The sequence below is a fragment of the Gymnoscopelus braueri genome (genome assembly GCF_963280865.1).
Source record: "Gymnoscopelus braueri genome assembly, chromosome: 3".
Taxonomy (NCBI): domain Eukaryota; kingdom Metazoa; phylum Chordata; class Actinopteri; order Myctophiformes; family Myctophidae; genus Gymnoscopelus; species Gymnoscopelus braueri.
The window spans coordinates 58,674,864-58,697,501 of NC_137612.1; the positions used below are offsets into that span (position 1 = coordinate 58,674,864).

Below are 22,638 nucleotides of genomic sequence, written 5' to 3' on the forward strand. Positions count from 1 at the left end.
TCACGTGCTGTGCGCCGGAAGTTAGCGTCTCTGTTTGCTCCTTAGAGCTTCGTTAGCAGCTAACGGCTAAAACAGAAACACATGAGGACAGAATATTAGTTTTATCCTAAATATTAATACATATTAGTTCGTTATTGTTGTTGTTGGAGGTTTATGAGTTTAAAATGAACGCTCCGCCCGCCTTTGAGTCATTCCTGCTGTTTGAGGGAGAGAAGAAGATCACCATCACTAAAGACACCAAGGTTCCTAATGCCTGTTTGTTTACTTTAAATAAAGAAGATCACACCCTGGGAAACATTATCAGACAGTAAGTTATTACTATTATTATTATTTATTATTATTATGTTTATATTAAATAAAGAAGATCACACCCTGGGAAACATCATCAGACAGTAAGTTATTACTATTATTATTATTTATTATTATTATGTTTATATTAAATAAAGAAGATCACACCCTGGGAAACATCATCAGACAGTAAGTTTGTTATTATTATTATGTTTACATTAAATAAAGAAGATCACACCCTGGGAAACATGATCAGACAGTAAGTTTAATATTGTTATTGTTGTTATTATTATTATGATGATGATGATGTTTGTTTACATTAAAGAAGATCACACCCTGGAAAAAATGATTTGAGTGAGTGAATACTTTCTATAGTACAGTGGTACGATTATACAATGATGCTAAAAGGATAACACCAAAAGCTCTGAGGGCTTGTTAAGTTTCCATTGTGGTCCTCTGTATTCAATTCATGAAGACATTTAAAAGACATACAATAACATATAAGGATTCATCAACACTAGCACCAATACAAGTATATGTACAGAAAACATGGGGGGAGGGTCATTGTAAGATTATTATTAGATCACACTAGGAACCATTGGATAATATTTATTTGAAATCAGTCTTAGACCTAAAGTTCATATTAAATGTCTCATTCCTCAATGTGTATTTGATGATAATGTTGGAACATTATCCAACATGTTTTGAATATTTATTTATGTCCACATAAACAGAAGTACAAGAATGCCTTGTACAAAGGATGTAAAGACTGCCAGTGCAGTCAGATAATGGGAAAACAGCCAGTTACAAAGTGCATATAAGGCAGAACATTGTTACATACAATAATGTTGGCATACTTATCAAGCACAGCAGACAACAATCATGGGTAAAGGAAACAACACCTCCTCCAAATTGAGCGGCTTCCTATTATAAGCAACTCTGATTGCCGAAACCAGGCACAGTTTTCCACAAAATCATCGTGCACATCACTACGTTAACGACGGTAGTTATGACGGGTGTGTTTAAGTTGCTATAAAAACAACATTGGCGTTTACCGGTGCTTCACCTCCGTGTTCACACCACCTACTCCCAGCAACACACACACACACACACACACACACATACAGTATAGGGTTGATGTCACACTCATATATCCATGACTGCAATATTCCATAAATTTCATGTATTCTATATACACAGCCATAGATCTATGCTGTATGGTTGAACTGCTGTATTTTAAAAATACCAATACAATATTCAATCAATCAATATTCAATATAATCAATCATATTTCGCCGCAGGCTGAAAACTCACCTCTTCAGGAAACACTACCCTTCCTCTCTGCCTGACCTACTTGTTGTTAACTAGTTGTACGAACGCTTGTTTTCTATTGCTGTATTGTTTATTGGATTGTTTATTGGATCTTGTTTAGTCGATACACTTATTTGTTTTAGCTCATGCTCATTTGATTTAGCTATTTTGTCTCATCTGTTTAAGGAAATAGGTAGCTGATATATTGCACTTTTACCTTAGCGCTAGGTATACTCTTGGTTGCTTGTTTTTGCAGAAAATGCACTAAAGACTTCTGGTGATTAGTAGTTTTCGTTCCCTACCTATGTTGAATACACTTATTGTAAGTCGCTTTGGATAAAAGCGTCTGCTAAATGACTGTAATGTAATCAATCAAACTCCCATGTCCTCCTGTGTGGGGCATTAAAAGTGGTATCACTGCATTTGTACTGGCCCAATAATTAATTGCTGACTTGGGTTCAGATATTTTACTCTAGTTTCATATCCATTTTGAAGGTTCTGGCAGAAAAAGTGTGTTTAGTCTAATATGTCCACTTTGTCACGACTTTGACACAGACCACATTCTCTCCACTTCGCCTCCAGTACACACAACTGACAGGTGTCATTAATTACCCCACATCATGTGTGCCCCATACATACGATATGTGCTCACCGAATCAAGCAGAGATGTACCGATACCGATTCTGATACCCATAGCTTGCTTATGGATCGATACCGACTTACCCGAGTACAGATCCAATACCAGAGTGTAATAATAAAATAATCTAGGTCAATCTAGGTCAGTGGCTCTCAAAGTGGGGTCCAGGGACTCTCAGGGTTTCAAATGGACCCTTATGGGTGTGTGTAACTCTTGAGTGTACAAATGGAACCAAATGGACCCTTATGGGTGTGTGTAACTCTTGAGTGTACAAATGGAACCAAATGGACCCTTACGGGTCCATTTGGTTCCATTTGTACACTCTCAAGAGTTATGGGGGTCCTTGAAATTAAAAGGTTTGAGAACCACTGGGACCACCATCTAGGAATAAATAAAAATTCCATTAATAATTGTTAAAGTGCAGCTACAACTACAAGTTAGCAAAATAATAATGTAAATAGTACAGTAAGAGTATAAAACATCAAACATCGAGCAACATCAACTGAAGCAATCAAAATATGACTGTAAATAAAATATCATCATGTGATAAATGACGTGTCATCGGATCGGCATAGACTGGCATACTCGCCCATACCGATGCCAGCATTTTCCGAACTGGTATCGGATCTTGGGACAACTCTAGAGATATTTACTAAACACCTTTTTCTGCCAGAACTTTCTAATGGATTATGAAACGCAGTGATACGACTTAGAATGCTGCAGAGAGCATGGAAGTGATCTAATGGCTGTGTTAAGGGGGGCGGGGCAGTGGCTCGGGAGGTAGAGCGGCCACTTGGGAAGCAGAAGGCTCCCCCAGAGTTAGTGTCAAAGTGTCCTTGAGCAAGGCACTGAACCCCTAATTGCTCCCTTATGAGCAGGTTGGTGCCTTGCATGGTTTCCTCTGCCGTGGGTGTGTGTGCGTGTGTGTGAATGGTTGAATGTAATGCACATTTTTTAACTTCAGGGTTCCCACGGTCATGAAATTCCTGGAAATATTTAGAAATTGGAAAAACAGTTTTCCAGGCCTGGAAAAGGTTTGGAATTAATCAAATGTTTTGGAAAAGTTTTGGACATCCATTGTTTTTGTCTAACATGAGGTGAAATATGGGTCAAATGCACGAGCTGCATGAGAGCGGCCTAATATGTATACAGGACGTCACCTGATGAAAATAATAGATCTGCAAGCTAACAATGTTGCACCGTGATATGTTGTTAGCTTGTAGATGATCTGTTATTTTTGTCAAATGACACCTTCGCTCGAGTCTTGGTGCATTCATACATAACACAATGGTTCAAGATTCTTATTATTGCTCTATATATCATTGCTATAGGCCTGGAAATGAGGTGAAATACTTTGGAAAAGTTATGGAAAAGTTTTCAAAATGTCATTGTTCAAAATGTGTGGTTACCCTGTAAAGTGCTGTGGATCAAGGCGCTATATGAATTCAGTTTATTCGGTATATTCTGTGTAACAGAATATATATACAGTATATATTCTGTAATGTAATGATATATTCTATCTCCCCCCCCCCCCTCCATCTTGTAGACAGCTGTTGAAAGACCCCCAGGTTCTGTTTGCGGGGTACAAAGTCCCTCATCCTCTGGAACACAAGATCGTCATCAGAGTCCAAACTACACCCGACTATAGCCCACAGGTAAAAAGAAATGCACCCTAAAATACACTGTTTTCAATGAGTGTAACATTCATCAGAAGAACAATATCGGTCACCAGAATTTCCACCGTTGAGCTATAATTATAATATAACAAACAATAAGAGACAGCTTGTTTGAGCAGAAGATGGATTGCAATTTGACTTAACTCATTAAGACCGGGACCACATCTGTGTAACCACTTTCCATTATTTCATGCTTTGGCTATTAAAAAATAGCAGATATACAAGCTCATAGCACGGCACCGAGTGCCACGCTATGAGCTTGCAGATCTGCTATTTTTGAAAAATCATGAAAATGTGTGCAAATCTTTGAATATATATATTTGCATTTAAAGCGAACATTTGTAACTCAAATCTTTGCTTCTGGGGGTCCCTGGAACAACATATTTTGAGATGGGGGTCCGTGGACAAACATATAATTTTGGGGGTCCTTGACATCAAACATTTTGAGCACCACTGATATTATAGCAACATAAGGGTTTCAGAAAATTGATTTAGAATACATTTGTAGAATCGTATCACAGGTCTTAATGGGTCAATGCAGTACCTCAAGTCAACCAGTAGGTGTCCTACTAGACCACAGCAGGGAGACCAAAGCACTGTATGGATTAACCTCTTCAATCCTCTAGATCAGGGGTCTCCAATGTTTTTCAGTCCATGGACCCTTTAGCTGAGAGAGAGATGAAGCAGGGACCCCCACTACATGTTGTATAAAATTGTGTTGCAGATTGTTTGACATCACTATCATCAGTGTATGTTGGATTCATGTTAACGTGTATTTTCAAACATTTAACTACTTAAACCGTCAATACTTAGTAAACTTGACCTTTCACTCTGTACTTAGTCTTCTTTTTCCCCTCCACACCAAACCACTTTGCCGAAAATAGCCGATCTACAAGCTCACAACGCCTCGCTCTGTGAGCTTGTAGATCTGCTGTTTTTGGCTAAGGTTTTCCTCAGAATAGGGATGCTAGGGTTCAAGTGGTTAATGTATAAGATTAAATAAAAAGTTCATATCTCATAAAGATTAAGCAGCGCCCCTGTAGTAACTCCGAGGACCCCCTTTTGAAGACCCCTGCTCTAGACATGAGTGGGCTCTGTACGTAGACCGCTTTTTCCCCTCTACACCAAATGTCTTTGTCAAAAATAGCCGATGAACTTGTAGATTGGCTATTTCTGGCTAATTTTCTCCTCAGAATATGGATGCTAGGGTGTCTTGACCTCACAGTGGGTCCCCAAATATATTTTTTTACATACAAGGCACAGCAAGTTTATTTGTATAGCACATTTAAACAGGCAATTCAATGTGCTTTACATCAAGAACAGAATCAAACACCATTATAAAATGACATTAGGATGCATAAAACTAAAAAAGTGAAAAATAACAAATACAATGACAGTGCAGAAGAGAAAGAAAAATTGCTCAATGAAAGAAAAAATATGCTTGAAACTTAAAATGCCACTTTTGTTAACAACTTGAACCCCCAGCATCCCTATTCTGGGGGGGGGACGTTCACCAAGAATAGCCGATCTACAAGTTCACGCAACGCGTTGTAAGCGTGTAGATCTGCTATTTTTGGCTAATCAATTTGTGTGGAGTGAAATAAGAGCGTACCAAATGTGCTCTTTACAGGTATAGGGGGTTTAAGTTGTACTGAATTTGCAGCTCAACAAAAGCTAATTCATCCTAGTGTATGACGGAGGACAATTTCACGATAAATTGCGATACGACTATTTTGAGCGTTTTTTCATCACGACAAACAATATTAAAGATTAACGTCCCATCCCTAATTCACATGTTAACTGTGTCTTTTTGTTTTATGTCTCGTTGTGTACAGGAGGCGTTCACCAACGCCATCACAGATCTGATCTCAGAGCTGTCTCTGCTGGAGGAGCGCTTCAGAGTGGCCATCAAGGACAAGCAGGAAGGCATCGAGTAAACCGCCTCGCCATTGGCTGCTGCGAAGCCAACATGGCCACCCAGCGAATAAACAGCCTCGCCCTTGACTGCGGTGGAGCCAACATGGCCGCCCAGCGAATAAACAGCCTCGCCATTGGCTGCTGTGGAGCCAACATGGCCGCCCACCGGGGGACGTTTTGACCTCTGCTTACTGAAAACGACACGTTATGTTGAGCAGTTTGTATGTTTTTGACCAGAATGAGGTTGACTCTTCAGTTGTTAGGGTTAATTGTTGTTGATAACAGATTTTTTGTTTTTGTTTTCATATATCTGACGTTAATTCACATTAAAATGTCTTAAAACACATTGAAATGGCTTTTTTTTCACGCATCAGTTTTATTTAAATAGTTTCATAATTGTATTAACCCATTAAGACCGAAAGCGTCTGTTTCATTTTAGATTTTAGCGTTGGCTATTCAAAAATAGCAGATGTACAAGCTCACATAGCTTGTACATCTGTTATTTTTGAACATTTTAGAAAAATCTTGAATAATTTTGAATTACGAAAAAGTTAGAACTACTTGTCTAGAAGGCATTTGTAGAATCGGCCTCAGGTCTTAATGGGTTAAAATCACATGATTCTGGTCCTGTCATGACAGCTGAACATTAGGTGAAAATGGGCTGATCCAATAGATAACATGGATTTAAGTTCTCAGTCACCTCGACTAATTTCAGTAATTTGTATTCCATAGAGGTCCGTGTTATGGCAGTATTGGACCGTCAAATATTGATCTATCATTTCATAATCATGATTGTATGTATATTGAGATTCCATTTGCTCCACACCCACTGTGGTTGGTAACCAGACGTGTCTCTCCTTTGATAAGGAGATGGAAAGCCACACCCCACCTGATACCCCCTGAACCTAGCCTGGGGGTAAGACACCACCTTTGTGTATATTCCTACTTAGATATTAAGACATAAGAGCAGTGGTGGGAAAAGTATGCTCAAATGTTTTACTTAAGTAAAAGTATCAATACTGCAATGTAGAAATACTCTTGTTACAAGTAAAAGTCCTGAATTCAAAATATACTTGAGTAAAAGTACAAAAGTATTGGTATCAAAATGTACTTTAAAGTACCATAAGTAGAAAGTACTGTCCCATTTCACAAGTTTTCAAATGTATGAAATGTATAAAAATCCTTTGGAAATAGCAGACCTACAAGCTCACAGCGAGGCGTTGTGAGCTTGTAGATCGGCTATTTTCAAATGGACGAAATGTATATATAAGGCTGGAGTGGATAATGTATGTTTGTAATAATCAAAATCTACAAAGTAAATAGTAGCTAAAGTTTTCAAATAATAGTAGTAAAGTGGAGTAAAAGAACATTTGCCTCTGAGATGCAGTGGAGTAGAACTAAAAGTACTGAAAATTGGAAATACTCTAGTAAAGTAAAAGTACCTCAATTGTACTTATATACAGCACTTGAGTAAATGTTCTTAGTTACTTTACACCACTGCATAAGAGTGACTGGGGGGGGGGGGACCTGCAGACCAAGCCTGCTAGACTGAGAGATGCCTGTCTTGATCCAATCAACCCTTTTGATGTATGCAAAAGGCCCCGCCACACCTATTGTTTCTCGGTCATGGGACCCCCTGGGCCTGGCTTACTGGGTATAAAGAGAGAGGTATAAAGACACTGAGAAAAGATATGAGGGGGACTTCTTTTATGAGAGCTTGGAGGGGACACCACGCTGGGAGGAGCATTACAGAGTGAGCTCAGGGTACACTACAGGGGCCATCTTGAGCTAAGGGGGGACAGGAGGATATTTAAGAGAAACATGCTTGTTTTTAATGCGGTCACCTCAACTGGATACATTATTTCCATAACAGTCAGCATGTCTTCTATGGAAGCATGTCACGCACCAAAAATAGCCGATCTACAAGCTCACAACGCTTCGCAGGGCGACGTGTTGCGAGTTTGTAGATCGGCTATTTTGGGTTATTAGTTTAAGATGAAAAATTATTTTAAGTGGTCAAACTAGCAACAGAATAGATTAAAGGGTGTTCCTTAGTGTCATAAAAGCAAGTAAAGGTTAATGCTGTTGTTTAACAAATGGCAGATTACAACTTGGCCCGACAACATTATTCAGTCGTGAGATTTTATTTTGCTTTTTAATCCATGAGATCAGGTGAACATTAGGTGAAAAATGTATCTAATAGATCAGGTGAACATCCTGACTCGTTTGGACTATGAAGGGTTTACCCAGAACCCATGAAGTTCTGTGATTATTTTGTTTTGTTATTTTTCCAATCAACAAGCTCACAACGCGTTGCAATGCAATGCAGCATTTTGAGCTTGTTGGTCTGCTATTTTCTGCGAAAGCTTTCCCCACAATACGGGTACTGGGGGTTAAGTGCTTAACATGGTGTAATATGGTAGATTAAGACCTACAGTGATTTTGGCAAAACACGTTCATTCATATTTACAGTATATCCATTAATGAATGAATTAACGTGAGCTTATTTACTGATGAATTGAGCACAATGGACCACAATTGGAACAAGGCCCCCGGGGCTTTTTGTGTTATCTTTTTAGCATAGGGGGAGAACGGGGTAAGATGACCCAGTGGGTAAGTTCAAGTTGACCCACTCCCTTTATCCAGATAACTAGAAAACGGTGTGAATGATTCTTGAGTCATATTTTTGCGGCCCTTTGTCATAGATGCTTACTCATCAACTGATAGAAGACATCCTGAAAGGATGATAAGGTAGATGTTTAGCTTTAACTGCTATCTCATTTTGCATTGCTTCCAGGACAAAGGAAACTTTTTTTGACTGTACTGTATCAACTGTATCTGTACTGTATCAACCAAAAAAAGGCCAACTATGAATGAAAGAAAGAGAAGCGTTTATTATGAAGTGTGATCATTGATCAACTGCAGTAAACTGAAAGTTTTATGCATTTATTTATTTACATTCATTTTGTGGAGGCTAAGCAGCATCATTTACATAATGACACAATTACAATGATCAAGTAGCAATATTTATGTACAGCAAATGATATGAGATATATTTATACAGTGAGTATATAATGTATACTATATACAGAAGATGAATTAATGGTAGGGGTGTGTGTGTGTGTGTGTGTGTGTGTGTGTGTGTGTGTGTGTGTGTGTGTGTGTGTGTGTGTGTGCAGCGGTGGACGAAGTACTCGACCCCAGTACTTGAGTAAGAGTACAGATACTCCTTGGTCAAATTCACTCCACTATTTAAGTAAAATAAAGCTCAGTCAAAATGTTACTCAAGTAAGAGTAAAAAAGTTATTGTTTTTAAATATACTTAAGTATTCCAAAGTACATGCTTTGAAAAATACTTAAAGTACAAGTAAAAGTAAAAGTAGAAGTACATTTCTTAATTTTGATATCAATGAATTGCTGTAATGTTTTCACAATGAATTTATAGGACCTTGTAACTCTTGTTTCAGAGAAGTACTGTAACTCTCTGAAACCACCTGCACTGCATGCACTGATGTGCTTGCTTGTAGATGTTATACAAAGCCTTCAGAAACACCTATAAAAACATAGAAATGACTGAGTAACCAGAACTAAATACTTTTACTCCTATACACCCATACAAGATGTAACAAAGAGGCGAGCGGAGGGGGAAGCCAGAAACACGGCTAGTGTGAGAGCAGAAGTTAGGCCAATTGCATTTTAGGGAAGAAAAAAAACAGCCAACCTAAAGGCCAAACCGCACCAATGCAACTAGTCGCAACTCCTTGCAACAAAACTGTTTTAAGGTCAACCACACCGATGCAACTCCTTGCAACTGCCATTGGGGTTAGAAAAAGGTGAAATCCCCCAAAACAGGAGTAAAAAGGGAGAAATGGAGGAAAAGGAGTCAGGAAGGAGAAATAGTCAAATAAAAGGAGTCTCCTGCCGAATCCAGGAGGGTTGGCAGGTATGCAGCCTCCTCTGAGACAGAGTGAGTAGACACACATGGTGCATCTTATAATGAGCATAAGTGAGGAGCATTTATATGAAGATAGGTTGAAAATACACTCTGGCTTGTTCACATGTTAACATGTTGACATCATAGACAGTTTTCTCATGTTCTGTAAGAATACTTCTTTTTACAGTGGAAAAGTACCAGCTCCTCTCACCTACAGTATATGGGCCACCCCCTGCTCCATGGTAACAGATTGGTGTGTGGCTTTGATTGGCCCTCACCTCTCTGAGAGATGTCATATATACTGGCTGTGTGCCACTTGCTTCTTTATGCCTTATGAAGGTCCAAGCGGCCGAAACGTTGCATCCTAAATAAAAACCTCTTTATAAGTGAAGACAGTGTGCGGGACTCCCTCTCCCTTCTCCCCTTTTCTTCCATATTCCGCATCTATATTCCGACGCACCTGTCCGTTTGTAGGTGTGCAAAAGGACTTTTCCTAAAAGACATCATAGACTGTAAAACAGTTATAAGGGAGCCATGACGTCACTCATCGCTTTCTACAGACCCATTTTCAAGCCACTATTTCAACCAATTCAAATCCACTATTTTGGAATCCATCCCACGCACACCTGTCCTTACAGCATTGGTTCATGGGGGGGGGGGGGAGTTAGCAGGGGGGTCCCCAGCTAAACTACTTAATATAGCGTCACAATGATTTGAACCACTTTAACCATATTTCATACTTTGGCTATTCAAAAAGATAGCAGATCTACAAGCTGAACTGTTTTGAAAAACCATGAAATTTTGTGCAAATCTTTGAATATATATATATTTTTTTATTTTTAAAGCGAACATTTTTAACTCAAATCTTTGCTTCTGGAGGTCCCTGGCACAAAATGTTTTTCAGATGGGGGTCCGCAGCTCCTTGACATGAAAAACCTCAATCTTTTCAGGCCGCGACCCCCAAAAAATTATCATATGGAACTGGGGACCCCCCACCCTGACAAGCTTTTGGAATTGTAGGAGTTGAGGCATTAACTTTAGTTTGACTTGCTTCCACAAATACATATTGTGAAAATAGCTGATCTACAAGCTCACAACGCCTCGCAAAGATCTGCTATTTCCAAAATCTTTGCCTCTTTCTTATTATTATTTGACAATTTGGCCAATGTTGGACCAGTTTCTATAGTATAGTTTGTTGTCTTAAAAGTCCTTATATTGTCACTTCGCTGTCATCTTGGGACCCCCCAAAAATCTTTTGGGGACTCCCTCCGGGGGTCCCGACCCACAGGTTGAGGACCACTGTCTTATTGTAGTGTAAAACCTGTTAGAACTGGTCCCAGACCATTCATGGTGTCTCTCCTGGCCGTCAAAGACAATCTGATCAAGAAGGATCCTTTTGAAGTATTAATAGTAATAATAATAATAATGTAATAAAGTACACATACATGAGGAGCATAGACAGATGTTTTAAAGCAGGGGTCTTCAACGTTTTTAGTTTTTTCAGGCCAAGGACCCTTAGCTGAGAGAGAGATGAAGCAGGGACCACTAGACAGTTTCATAGACAGCACTATCATCGGTGTTGTGTACATTTTTAGTTTATTTTACACACTATATCTATATGTTCTAGTAATATGCTGGATGTTAATGTGTATTTTCATTTAACCACTTAAACCCTCAATACTTAGTAAACTTGACCATTGGCTCTGTACTTGGTCTGCTCCTTTTTCCTTCTACACCAAACCTCTTTGCCGAAAACAGCTGATTTACAAGCTCACAGTGCCTCGCGCTGAGCTTGTAGAGCTGCTATTTTCGGCTAATGTTTCCTTCAGAATAGCGAGGCTAGTGTTGAAGTGGTTAATGTAAAAAAAAAAAAAAAAAAAGTTCCTGTCACACAAAGATTTGGAGGCCCCCCTGTAGTAACTCTGAGGACCCCCTAGGGGTCCCGGACCCCCTGTTGAAGACCCCTGTTATAAAGCTAAATCCGTCTGACAACAGAATGCTGTACCGTTCAACACATTCCCCGTAAGAAAACACACTCTGTAGCTGCCCACCACCATGGAGGTTGGGGGTTCGAATCCACCGCAGTGCATCCGGCCTTGTCGAGCGCCTATAAGAACACAATTGGCCCGTGTTCGGGTTTAGGGAAGCCTGGCAGGGAGGATGATATTTGTCACTGCACGTACTCCTACGGGCTGGGGAAGGAGGGCCGAGAGGAGTAGGACGAAGGCTCTACGTCCTCCCGGTGGGGGCTCCTCACTGGCAGGTGAGTCAGTAGGATACAACAGCAGTGACAACACAGAAAATGTTTGTGGGGAGGAATTAATTGGCATAATGATTAAATTGGGGAAAAGGGGGGTAAAACAAACACAATCTGTTCGTCCTTCTGTCTTTGTGTTTGTTGCTGTTCTGTAAAGCGCAAAACATCCAAACGCTTCTTGGTAAAAGGGAGGTGATATATAACTACAAATCGACGTCATTCCGAACCTAGGATGGGCGGTCTGAGAACTTTTCCAGATGTCCTGACTCTCCCAACTATAGTTCGGAAAGCCTGTCCGAACCGCAGTGTCGGTGGGAGCACGTATTGGTCTTAATACAGTGCATGTACTACAGTTCCTTTGGTACAGTACATGTAATACAGTACATTTAGCACAGTACATGTAATACAGTACATGCACGATAGAACTGAAACAGAAGGAGTAATGCACATACAGTTCAAATGTGACTCCTGTACAATCGTTTAGTGTTACTACAGACCACTCTAAAAGCCCAGGATTACTGTACCGATTACTGTAAACCGTCAAAATAATTATCCTCTTGTCTCTAGGTTGCTAAATAAAGGGGTATTTGAACCCCCCCTCCATTTGAAGTAACCCTTCCCCCTTTAAAGGTGACTCTCCACCAAACAGACTACTACCGACTGGCAGTCGAATGAAGTCGGGATCCCTTCCATTTGAACTATATCTTCCTCTTTAACCAGCTGAACCCCAGGGCATGTCTATTCTGGAGGGGGAACATTCACCAACAAGCTCAAAGAGATTTAGTGTAGACCCGGGTACAACGAGTATCTATATGGTTGGCTCAGGGCTCTATACTAGTGTCTTTTCTGTTTTACGCTCGACATTAAATATGTTTGCTGAAAATAGACGATCTACAAGCTCTATTCAAAAAAATACATGACGATGAAGTCGCAGACTCCCCCCGCAATCAAACAGGATTTTAACGATTCCGGTTCCTTAACAATCCCCTCTTAACGGTCCCATCCCTTAACGGTTCCCTTTAACCATTCCTTTAGGGGGTTCTAAATGGACCCTTATACTGTAGGTCTGTAACTCAAATGGACAAATGGAACCGAAGGCATCCGTAAGGGTCCATTTGGTTCCATTTGTACACTCTCAGAGTTATGGTGGTCCTTGAAATTAACCCGTTTGACAACCACTGGTATTGTAATTGTATATCAGACATGAAGTCCACATACCAGCTCTGACAGTGTGATAAAAACCTGGTTCCGGAAAACGGCTCCAAATGTGATGGAACCGATTCCGGTTCCTCAATGTTGGATCTGGTTCCCTCCGGTTCCTTCGGTTTCGGGCCCCAACCCCGCGGTCTACTGTGTTGGGCTCGGTTCTACTCGGTCAGTATTGGGTTCTATTGGGTTCTATTTGTTTCCGCTCCAGGCTCGCTGGGCGGTGGTGGAGTGCGGCGACGGAGCGCACAGGTCCGAGTCGCTGTCGTCGGACTCTCCCTCGGCGATGTAGGGCTGACCGCCGCCGGCGTAGCGGCCTCCTCCTCTGTGGTGGTCTCCTCGGTGCCCCTCCCCCAGCACTGAGGAGGGGGCGGCGGCGGCGTGGAGGCCGTTGTTGAGGACCTCCAGGTGTTCTCTGGACTGTGAGATGGAGAACCCGCTGAAGGATCTCTCCAGCTCCTCGTGGTCCACGGAGGGGATGGAGATGGACGCGTCGCTACCCAGCTTCTCTCCTTACATGGATGAGAAAAAGGCAACGGTGGAAGAATTACCCACATGTTTTATTTAAAGGAGTAGTTCACCCAAACAATTTAAAAAAAATGTCTGAGATCACAAACCCCTCAAAGCATTAGATACAGTTATTACATGAACATAACATTGAACCTTTCAATTGCATGAGTTAAGATACCACATATCACAGTACAATCCATAGATTCACAGTACAATCACAGAATGTGAACGCATCTCTGTCATTTTAGATGTTTTGCTATAGCCTATAACCATTATTTTATACTTTGGCTATTCAAAAATAGCAGATATACAAGCTCATAGTCTAGTGCCGTGCTATGAGCTTGTATATCTGCTATTATTGAATAGCCAAAGTATACAAATTATGGTTAAAGTGGTTACACAGATGCGTTCCCGGTCTTAATGGGTTAACATAAGAACTAAATGCCACAGGGAGGAGGCTGGGGAGGTGGAGGGAATTTGAACGGTGACAGCTGTACAACCAGCTGTGACAGCTGAGCACGTAGAATGAACAGTGAATGGAGGACTTCTTAAAAAGACCGCCTGAGATGCGCTGTGGGAATGAGGGCGTGTGTGAGTTGGCTCGTAGCGAATGAGAATGAAGTGAGGTTGAACGTGGAGAGACAGACTGACTTGTGGGTGTATGTATGAATGAACTTGTTAGTGAATGAAAGGGGGGGGGGGTCCGGGGCGGGGACAGTGAGCTAGCAATGTACACCTCCTGCCTTCCGTGCCTACCTGAACTATCGCTGCACTGGATCTCAAGTACAAATTTGACAGAGCAACTTTCACTTATAAATATTTGACCCGTGACCAGCAGTATCTATTCTTTGACTCAAGTACTGAGGTTGAGTACCGTTTCCCACCACCAGGGGGCAATACACTCCAAACCAGTGTTAACGTTGACAACACATTTTGATGTAGTTTTAGTCAGTCTTTTGAATAAAATTCCATTTAGATTTAGTCATATTTCAGTCATCTGAAAGGTTTTAGTTTTAGTCTAGTTTTAGTTGACTAAATATCAGAAGATTTTAGTCGACTAAATCTGCAGTTGATTTAGTCTACTAAAATGTATTTTAGTGGTGGCTGAGATGGCATCGTAATGCCTGATTTATACTTAGCCGTGTGCCGAAAATAGCCGACCTACAAGCTCACAGCGTGTCTTGTAGATCTGCTATTTTCTGAACATTACACCTGAGTGCAACCAAGCACAAAATGACTTGTCTTTAGTGCTACTGGATTTCTTCTTCACTAGTCCCTCACTAACATTTTAGTCTAGTTTTTATTTGATGACAAAATTGTCAATATATTTAGTCATAGTAGGTTAGTTTTTATCTTGTTTTTATTTTGTTTTCGTCTGTGAAAAAAGGTAGTCGACGACACACACAGACATCAAAGGGCCCTTTTACCCGTTCTGTAAAAAGTGTCCTCTCCAGACCATGAATTCAGCATTTAATATGGTGAAAGAAACACAAATGCCCCCTTGCCATGCTGTAACCGAAGGCAGCATTCCAGAACATTGCCTTTTCCAAAATCTCCTGAACTTGAATGCAGCATTTTATGTTGAAAGAAATGCCCTTTGTGTATAAATCCATGCCGTACACCACATCTTCAGCAAAGAAACTAAAAATAGCTGATCTACAAGCTCACAACACGGTGTGCTGCGACGCATTGTGAGACTTGTAGATCAGCTATTTGGGATAGAAATAAAACAAATATCAGTGGTGGAAAAAGTACTCAAATGTTTTACTTAAGTAAAAGTATCAATACTGCAATGTAGAAATACTCTGTAACAAGTAAAAGTCCGGAATTCTAAATTTACTTGAGTAAAAGTACAAAAGTATTGGCATCAAAATGTACATAAGTACCAAAAGTAAAAGTACTCATTGTGCATAATGTCCCATTTCAAGTTTTCAAAATGTATAAAAATCTTTTGAAAATAGCCGATCTACAAGCTCACAACGCGTCGCATGGTGACGCGTCGCATCACGTCCCTGTTTTTCGTCATAGTTTTAGTCGACGAAATGAACACTGCTCCGAACTCTCTCTCACCTCCTCTCTCTCCGGCGCTGTGTCGATGGCCCCGCCCACCGTTGTGGCGGTCTCCGGAGGAGCGCTCGTTGGCCGGCGGCGGTGGGATTCGAACCAGCGACCCGTCGCACACAGGGCTCGGGGTGTTGCCGTGACTTCGGGGCTGAGCGGGCGGAGCTTGCTGGTGGAGCTGGGAGCCGATAGGCTGCCAGGAGGTGGAGGGAGGGCAGTGATTGGCCGGAGGCTCGAAGGCTTTGTGTGAGCTGACGGACCTGATGATCTTATTGGCTGACTGAGATTTAATCAGCTTCTCTCCTGGACATCTGGAATATATAAAAATACATGCAATAAATTATAATAGTGCTGATGTAGAGTTATGTAACTAGTAACAGTAATAGCATTTTTACCATTTATTACAACAAATGAAATACAGTTAAAGCCTCACTATGTATGTTAATACAACTAGCCCATACCCGGTCGACGACCCACCAAGACAGACAGAGGTTACTCCAATTATATAGTAGGATTATATAGTAGGATATAACTTATACAATTGGGGTGGTTGTATTTTGTCTCCCTGCTCTTCTATTGATCTATTATAGATAGTGTCAAAGGTCTCACACAGGATCGACAACATTTTTGACCTGATGGTCAAGATTCAATTTATCCCCTGAGCAAGCAGGCCGGCTCTATTAGCTCAATGGTAAAAAAAAAAATCAGCACTTGAACAGCTTTAAACTTTGCGTTGATGGCTCCACTCCAGGGACGTAGCCACGGGTGGGCTTAGGTGGGCCGCGGCCCACCCACATAGAAAGCTGGCCCACCCAATCGATTTTGCAAAAATAAATAAATAATGAATTTAAAAAAAAATTATGTCTGTTAAAACGCAAAACGGTATTAAGGGCCCATACAAGACATTTAATCACATTAACTTGAATCAGGCAAACTTTTCTATATAAAAAAACAAATTGAAAAAAAATAAAAATAAAAAAGTCTTTTTTTTCCTCTACCGGCGCAGTAGCTCCGCAGCCTCCGCCCACCCCACCGTTCCCATTGTCAAGCGGCCCCAGCCAGACATGCTAATTGCCTCTAATAAACAAGTCTTGATCTCTGTGGCTGTGCTAAACATGTTCTGCAGGTTTTGGCTCTGCCGTCTGCCCTTATTGAAATGAAGGGTCGCTATGCTGTGTCCCTCGACTCCCTCGTCCTGTGTGCACTAACAGTCACTCACTGCATGCACTGAATACCAGTGGTGGAAAAAGTACTCACATTTTTTACTTAAACAAAAGTATCAATTCTGCGAAGTAAAAATACTCTGTTACAAGTAAAAGTAAGGTATTCAAAATGTACTTGAGTAAAAGTAGAAAAGTATTGGTATCAAAATGTATTTAAAGTACCAAAAGTAAAAGTAGGCTACTCATTATGCAGAAGGTCCCATTTCACAAGTTTTCAAATGTGAAAAAAACGTTTTCTAACCCTTGATACTTTTATTTAAGTAAAACATTTGAGGATGGGACACACTGGGATGGGTAGAGTGTTGTTAACTGTTTTATGGTCATTTAATGAATTAATTAAGCAAAAAAAAACGCGCACGCTTCGCTCGCGTACATGCCCGCGACGCAGTGGGTGGGGGGGCGGGGGGAAGGGGGGAGTCATGACGTCATCACTGTCCCCCCACTATTTAACCCCTTCCGGCGTGCCTGACTCGAATTGCAGTTTAACATTAGAGCCATAGAACATTGAATTCCCTTTAACATTAGAGCCATGCAAACATTGAATTGCAGTTTACTTTAGAGCCATGCACATGTGAATTTCAGTTTAACATTCAGTTAACTTTTGAGTCAGCAAGACTCTCACCTAGAAGGTGGAGGCTGGGGTGGTGGAGGCAAGCTTTGTCAGCAGCAGCGGCTTGTGGCAGCAATACTTAGGTGCAGATCTTGGTCATTGATAATAGGGTAATGTAACTAGTAACCAGTAATAGTAGTACTAGTAATAGAGTACTTGCGTGTATATCTTGGTCATTGATCGGCTCTTGGTCAGGTGATCGACAGGACTTTGGTAGGGAGGGGCGGGGTCAGGCTCCTTGGGACCAAAGTAGGCGTCTGTCTCAGATTGGGGGATTCCCATTCTCTGGATGTAGATGTTGACCAGGAAGTCCAACTTCCTCTCCATGGACAGCACCTGCACAGGGGGCGGGACAGGAACTGTCATGATGATGTCACTTCCTTCAAGCTTTAGGGGGGGGGGGGTGCTTAAAGTAACCACTGTGCTTTTTCTATTAAACTAAAGTAATTTTTGGTATCATCTTTCACTGCTATATTTTTCACATTCAACCGTCTACATAAATGGGGTTTTGCCACTTCTCTAAACACTATTAAACATTATTTTGACCGAAATGACCATAAGCACCAGGAATGTACCAGACCAGGTGGTCCCCGGACCGCAGGTTCACTCACCTGTTTCTCCACCTTCCCCAGCCTTCCCATCATGCTCGGGTCCTCAGGGAGCTCCTCATTGGCTCCTTTGGGCCGGTCCTTGTCTGTGATTGGTGTTCCTCTCCCGACAATCTGGTCAACTCTACCCGGAAACAGACAAACAGAACAAATAATGATAAAAAATAATAAAAATAGCGTAAACGTGAATCACCTTATTTTGTTTATTTATGTATTTACTTTTAATAGATTTGTGAGAAATCCAGTGAAAAGAACATCTTTACTGGTAAAGACTGAAGATTCTATAGCAGATGAATGACAAGAAAACGCTCTTCCAAACACACAGACGCACGCACGCACGCACGCACGCACGCACGCACGCACGCACGCACGCACGCACGCACGCACGCACGCACGCACGCACGCACGCACGCACGCACGCACGCACGCACGCACGTACGCACGCACGCACGCACGCACGCAAGAACGCACGCACGCAAGAACGCACGCACGCACGCACGCACGCACGCACGCACGCACGCACGCACGCACGCACGCACGCACGCACGCACGCACGCACGCACGCACGCACGCACGCACGCACGCACCACGTTGTGGGCTTGTAGATCGGCCATTTTCCGATGCATGACACTAAGCATAAATCAGGCATAACTCTACTCTACTCTATCTGTACTCCCTAAACCTAATCTCAATGTCTAATCCTAACCCTAACCTCAACCGGAATCTTTCCTTAATTCATTGTTAATTTTCTCTTTTTTTTTAACTTTCTTTTTTACATAAAACAACAATTTATCTTGTGAGCACCAGGATTTTATTACTAAAATTGTATTATAATTGTGGGGACATTTGGTCCACACAAGTATAGTAATACACGCACGCACACGCACACACACACGCACACACACTACAATGTTTTGAAAACTTAAGTTAGGCTACTAGTTACTTTGTAGATTGTATTTCTTATTTCACAACATACATTAACCACTTCAGCCATTTCGGCCATTTGAAAATAGCCGATCTACAAGCTCACAATGCGTTTATATTTTCAAAATATTTATATTTATTTTATATATTACATATTGAACTTTAGTACAATTAGTACTTTTACTTTTATTAAGCACACACACACACACACACACACACACACACACACACACACACACACACACACACACACACACACACACACACACACACACACACACACACACACACACACACACACACACACACACACACACACACACACACATGGTACCTGGCCTGCAGGTTCTTGATGCGGGCCAACATGTCCAGGTGACCTGCTGAATACTGTTCTATCACGTCCATGACGTCATAGGGGCGTTGACTCTCCTTGAACTTCCTCTTGGACACCATGAAGCGCATGATACTGAGAGACAGACAGACAGGCAGACAGACAGACAGACAGACAGACAGACAGACAGACAGACAGACAGACAGACAGACAGACAGACAGACAGACAGACAGGCAGGCAGGCAGGCAGGCAGGCAGGCAGGCAGGCAGGCAGGCAGGTAGACAGACAGGTAGACAGACAGACAGACAGACAGACAGACAGAGAGAGAGACAGACATACAGAGAGAGAGACAAACAGGTAGACACAGGGGAAGAGAGATAAAGGTACAAATTAAAAACTCCTCATTTGAAGTGTAGATAAGCCAGACACTGGATAAAGTCTCTTATTTATGATGTCATAAGTTTGTAAGTGAAGGTGTATATATTATTTATGAGATCATGTTTTCACCCCTGCACGTGCGCCACACACATGCCCCTGTAAACCAGCCTGATTTGAACAGGCCACTTTATTGTGGCCTATAACTCTTGAAACGTAGGTTGATTTTTGCCATTTTGTGTTTTCTTCAAAACACACTTTTTTGCTACTACTATAAACACGAACGGCTGCACCGTCTGCCATGCAAACTCTATTTCCCCTTGTGTCCTGACGGCAGCACCCTACGACTGACACAGCCCTGGCTAGGGCAACCAGGCCTAGGGCAACCAGGCCTAGGGCAACCAGGCCTAGGGCAACCAGGCCTGGTGGAGATCTGCACTCCGAGTTACTTTTCTAGTTGGTGATGTAATACAGCTTGGCGTTTATATAATTTATGAAAACTGTAAACTGTGTCAAAGTCTTGTTTACAATATTCACCGTGCCGTATGAATATATTACCGATCACAAATTTTTAATATGACAATGTAAGAAGAAGATTCACGTTTTGGCCTATACAGTTCAAGAGTTATGGGCCAAAACATGAATCTGCCTGTTACAGCGCCAACATGAGGCTGATTTGAAAAATGGGGTGGCAAAAAATGGGGTGGCATTTCTTCCTTGGAGTAGTGGGGATGTGCGTACAAAGTTTCATGGAAATCGGAGGCTGCGTTCATGACTATTTACCAATGGACAGAATGCCCTCGCCCCCCAGTTAAAACTCACTAAAATCACTATAACGATAGAAAGCAACAATACATGATTTTTTTTTAACACTCATCTTTTAATCATTATCATTACAAACTAATAAAACTAAAATCTTTGCTTCCGGGGATTCTACAGATGTGTTCTAAATCCTAGCAGTTTGTTGCTATAATATCAGCGGTTCTCAAACCTTTTCATGTCAAGGTCAAGGACCACCCAAAATGATATGTATTTGTTCCAGGGACCCCCCAGAAGCAAAGATTTGAGTTAAAAAGATTTGCACACATTTTCACGATTTAATAAAAAAAAGAAATAGCAGATCTACAAGCTCGTAGCGCGGCATGAGCTTGTATATCTGCTATTTTTGAATAGCCCCAAAGAAATCTTAAAATGACACTGAATGAAACTAGGCAGCGTATCGCTTCGTACACTTAATTCATTTGAACAGCAACTTCCCGTTTTTTGCTGACCGTCGCGGGGGACTACTTTCTTGTAGAAATAAGTTGCGTAGTGAAATTATTATTAAAAACTGTTTCAACTGAGATAATGTCTATGATATTTATGTTGTTAGAAAAGAAGTAAGCCAGGCGAGGCCGTGGTTTACCGTGATTTGACAACAATTAAGAGGGTTGGTTGTGCGTGCTTCACTAGGTCTCTAAACTATTGTAAAATACATGGTAAACAGAGCCCCCTCATTGCTTTAATAAAAATCGGTCATGAACACGATTTACCACCTTTTGATGATGTAAAACTCAATACAGATTAAAAAGCAAATTTTTACAAATGAATGATGAAGAACAGAGAATAATGTTGAACGGAACATAAAGTTAAAGGCATACTATGTAACTTTGCCCTGTGTTTACATAACAAAACAAAACAATAAATACATGTTTTACCCATCTCTAGTTCTCAGCCACTGGAGCAGTGTGGTGGTGTTTACCTGCAGAAACACACTGCCCTCTCACCGTATTTTGGTGTTTTAACTGTTGGTAGACGGGGACGTTTTTGGGTGTCCACCAAAACAAACAGTGAAAACAACAAATTTCAGTGAGAGGACAATGTGTTTCTGCAGGTAAACAACACCACACTATGGTGGCTGATAACTGCTGCTATAGAGGGAAATGATTGGTTATAAAATCATTTATTGCTTTGATGTGTAAACAAAGGGCATAGTTACAAACTATGCCTTTAAAAACAGATAAAAACAAACAAATGAGTGAAGTGCTCTTACCCCCAAATGGAGCCTTTAAATCCTGGACCCACAAACTCAATGAAACCAACAAACAAAGAAATAGAGAAATGATAAATCAATGGATGAATAACAAATTGTGCATTTAGTTAAACAAAATAAAAAAGAGAGAGAGAGAAAATGTGTGTAAAATGAAGGAATTCAATGTTTACCAGATGGCTCTGATGGTGACCTTTAGGCCAGGGGTCAAGTCCTGGGGGACGAACTCACAGTGACAACTTTTATTATCATCCGCCATATCTTCTCCTGGGAGGCTGGCCTCTGGAACCATGACAACAACAACAATCATATTAATGGTGCTGCAATATTCCTCATCAAAACAAAACATTTGTTAACCCATTAAAGGAGTAGTTCACCAGAAAATGACTTATTTTCTATCAATTACACACCCCATGAAGCCTTGAATTCATGGAGATGTTTTTGTCGCATTACCAGTGGTGTGTTCTAGGTTTTTCCGGAGGGCATACGATAATCATTCCCTGCACGAAATGCGCGCGTATAGGCCATACACTCGTGCGTGGTCAATAGATGAAACGGTTAATAGACAGTATACGCGTTTTTTTCAAAAGATTTTGCACGGCATACTACATAATAACACGGTAGAACACACCACTGCGCATTCCTCATCCAATAATTTGATGACTGGCTCAAAGAGTCATTAGCATTGACCGGATCGTCGGTCAATAAGAGACTCTTTGAGTCTCCTCTTTGAGTCAGTC

General features: G+C 41.2%; 1 protein-coding gene and 1 pseudogene across 2 annotated transcripts in view; one reads left to right on the plus strand and one right to left on the minus strand.

The window, feature by feature from the left end:
• The first annotated feature begins 12 nt into the window (after positions 1-12).
• Positions 13-6,175, plus strand: LOC308081732 (DNA-directed RNA polymerase II subunit RPB11). Its single transcript, XM_080423350.1, has 3 exons — positions 13-307; positions 3,783-3,891; positions 5,748-6,175. The coding sequence occupies exons 1-3, from the start codon at positions 165-167 to the stop codon at positions 5,847-5,849; spliced, it is 354 nt and encodes a 117-aa protein (XP_080279476.1). The 5' UTR covers positions 13-164; the 3' UTR covers positions 5,850-6,175.
• A 6,894-nt stretch (positions 6,176-13,069) lies between these two features.
• Positions 13,070-22,638, minus strand: part of LOC308082050 (potassium voltage-gated channel subfamily KQT member 2-like) — a 13,179-nt pseudogene continuing 3,610 nt past the window's right edge. Inside the window, exons 2-8 of the transcript XR_013935067.1 lie at positions 22,072-22,180; positions 21,902-22,003; positions 19,497-19,628; positions 18,242-18,362; positions 17,791-17,966; positions 15,807-16,108; positions 13,070-13,738 (exon numbers count right to left, since the gene is read on the minus strand). The product of XR_013935067.1 is annotated as a potassium voltage-gated channel subfamily KQT member 2-like (transcript). The remainder of the gene's footprint in view (positions 13,739-15,806; positions 16,109-17,790; positions 17,967-18,241; positions 18,363-19,496; positions 19,629-21,901; positions 22,004-22,071; positions 22,181-22,638) is intronic.

Coding starts and splice junctions, on each gene's coding strand:
- LOC308081732 (XM_080423350.1), top strand. CDS start 165: ATGAACGCTCCGCCCGCCTTTGAGTCATTCCTGCTGTTTGAGGGAGAG. Junction 308..3,782: donor CTGGGAAACATTATCAGACA/GTAAGTTATTAC, acceptor TCCATCTTGTAG/ACAGCTGTTGAAAGACCCCC. Junction 3,892..5,747: donor CACCCGACTATAGCCCACAG/GTAAAAAGAAAT, acceptor CGTTGTGTACAG/GAGGCGTTCACCAACGCCAT.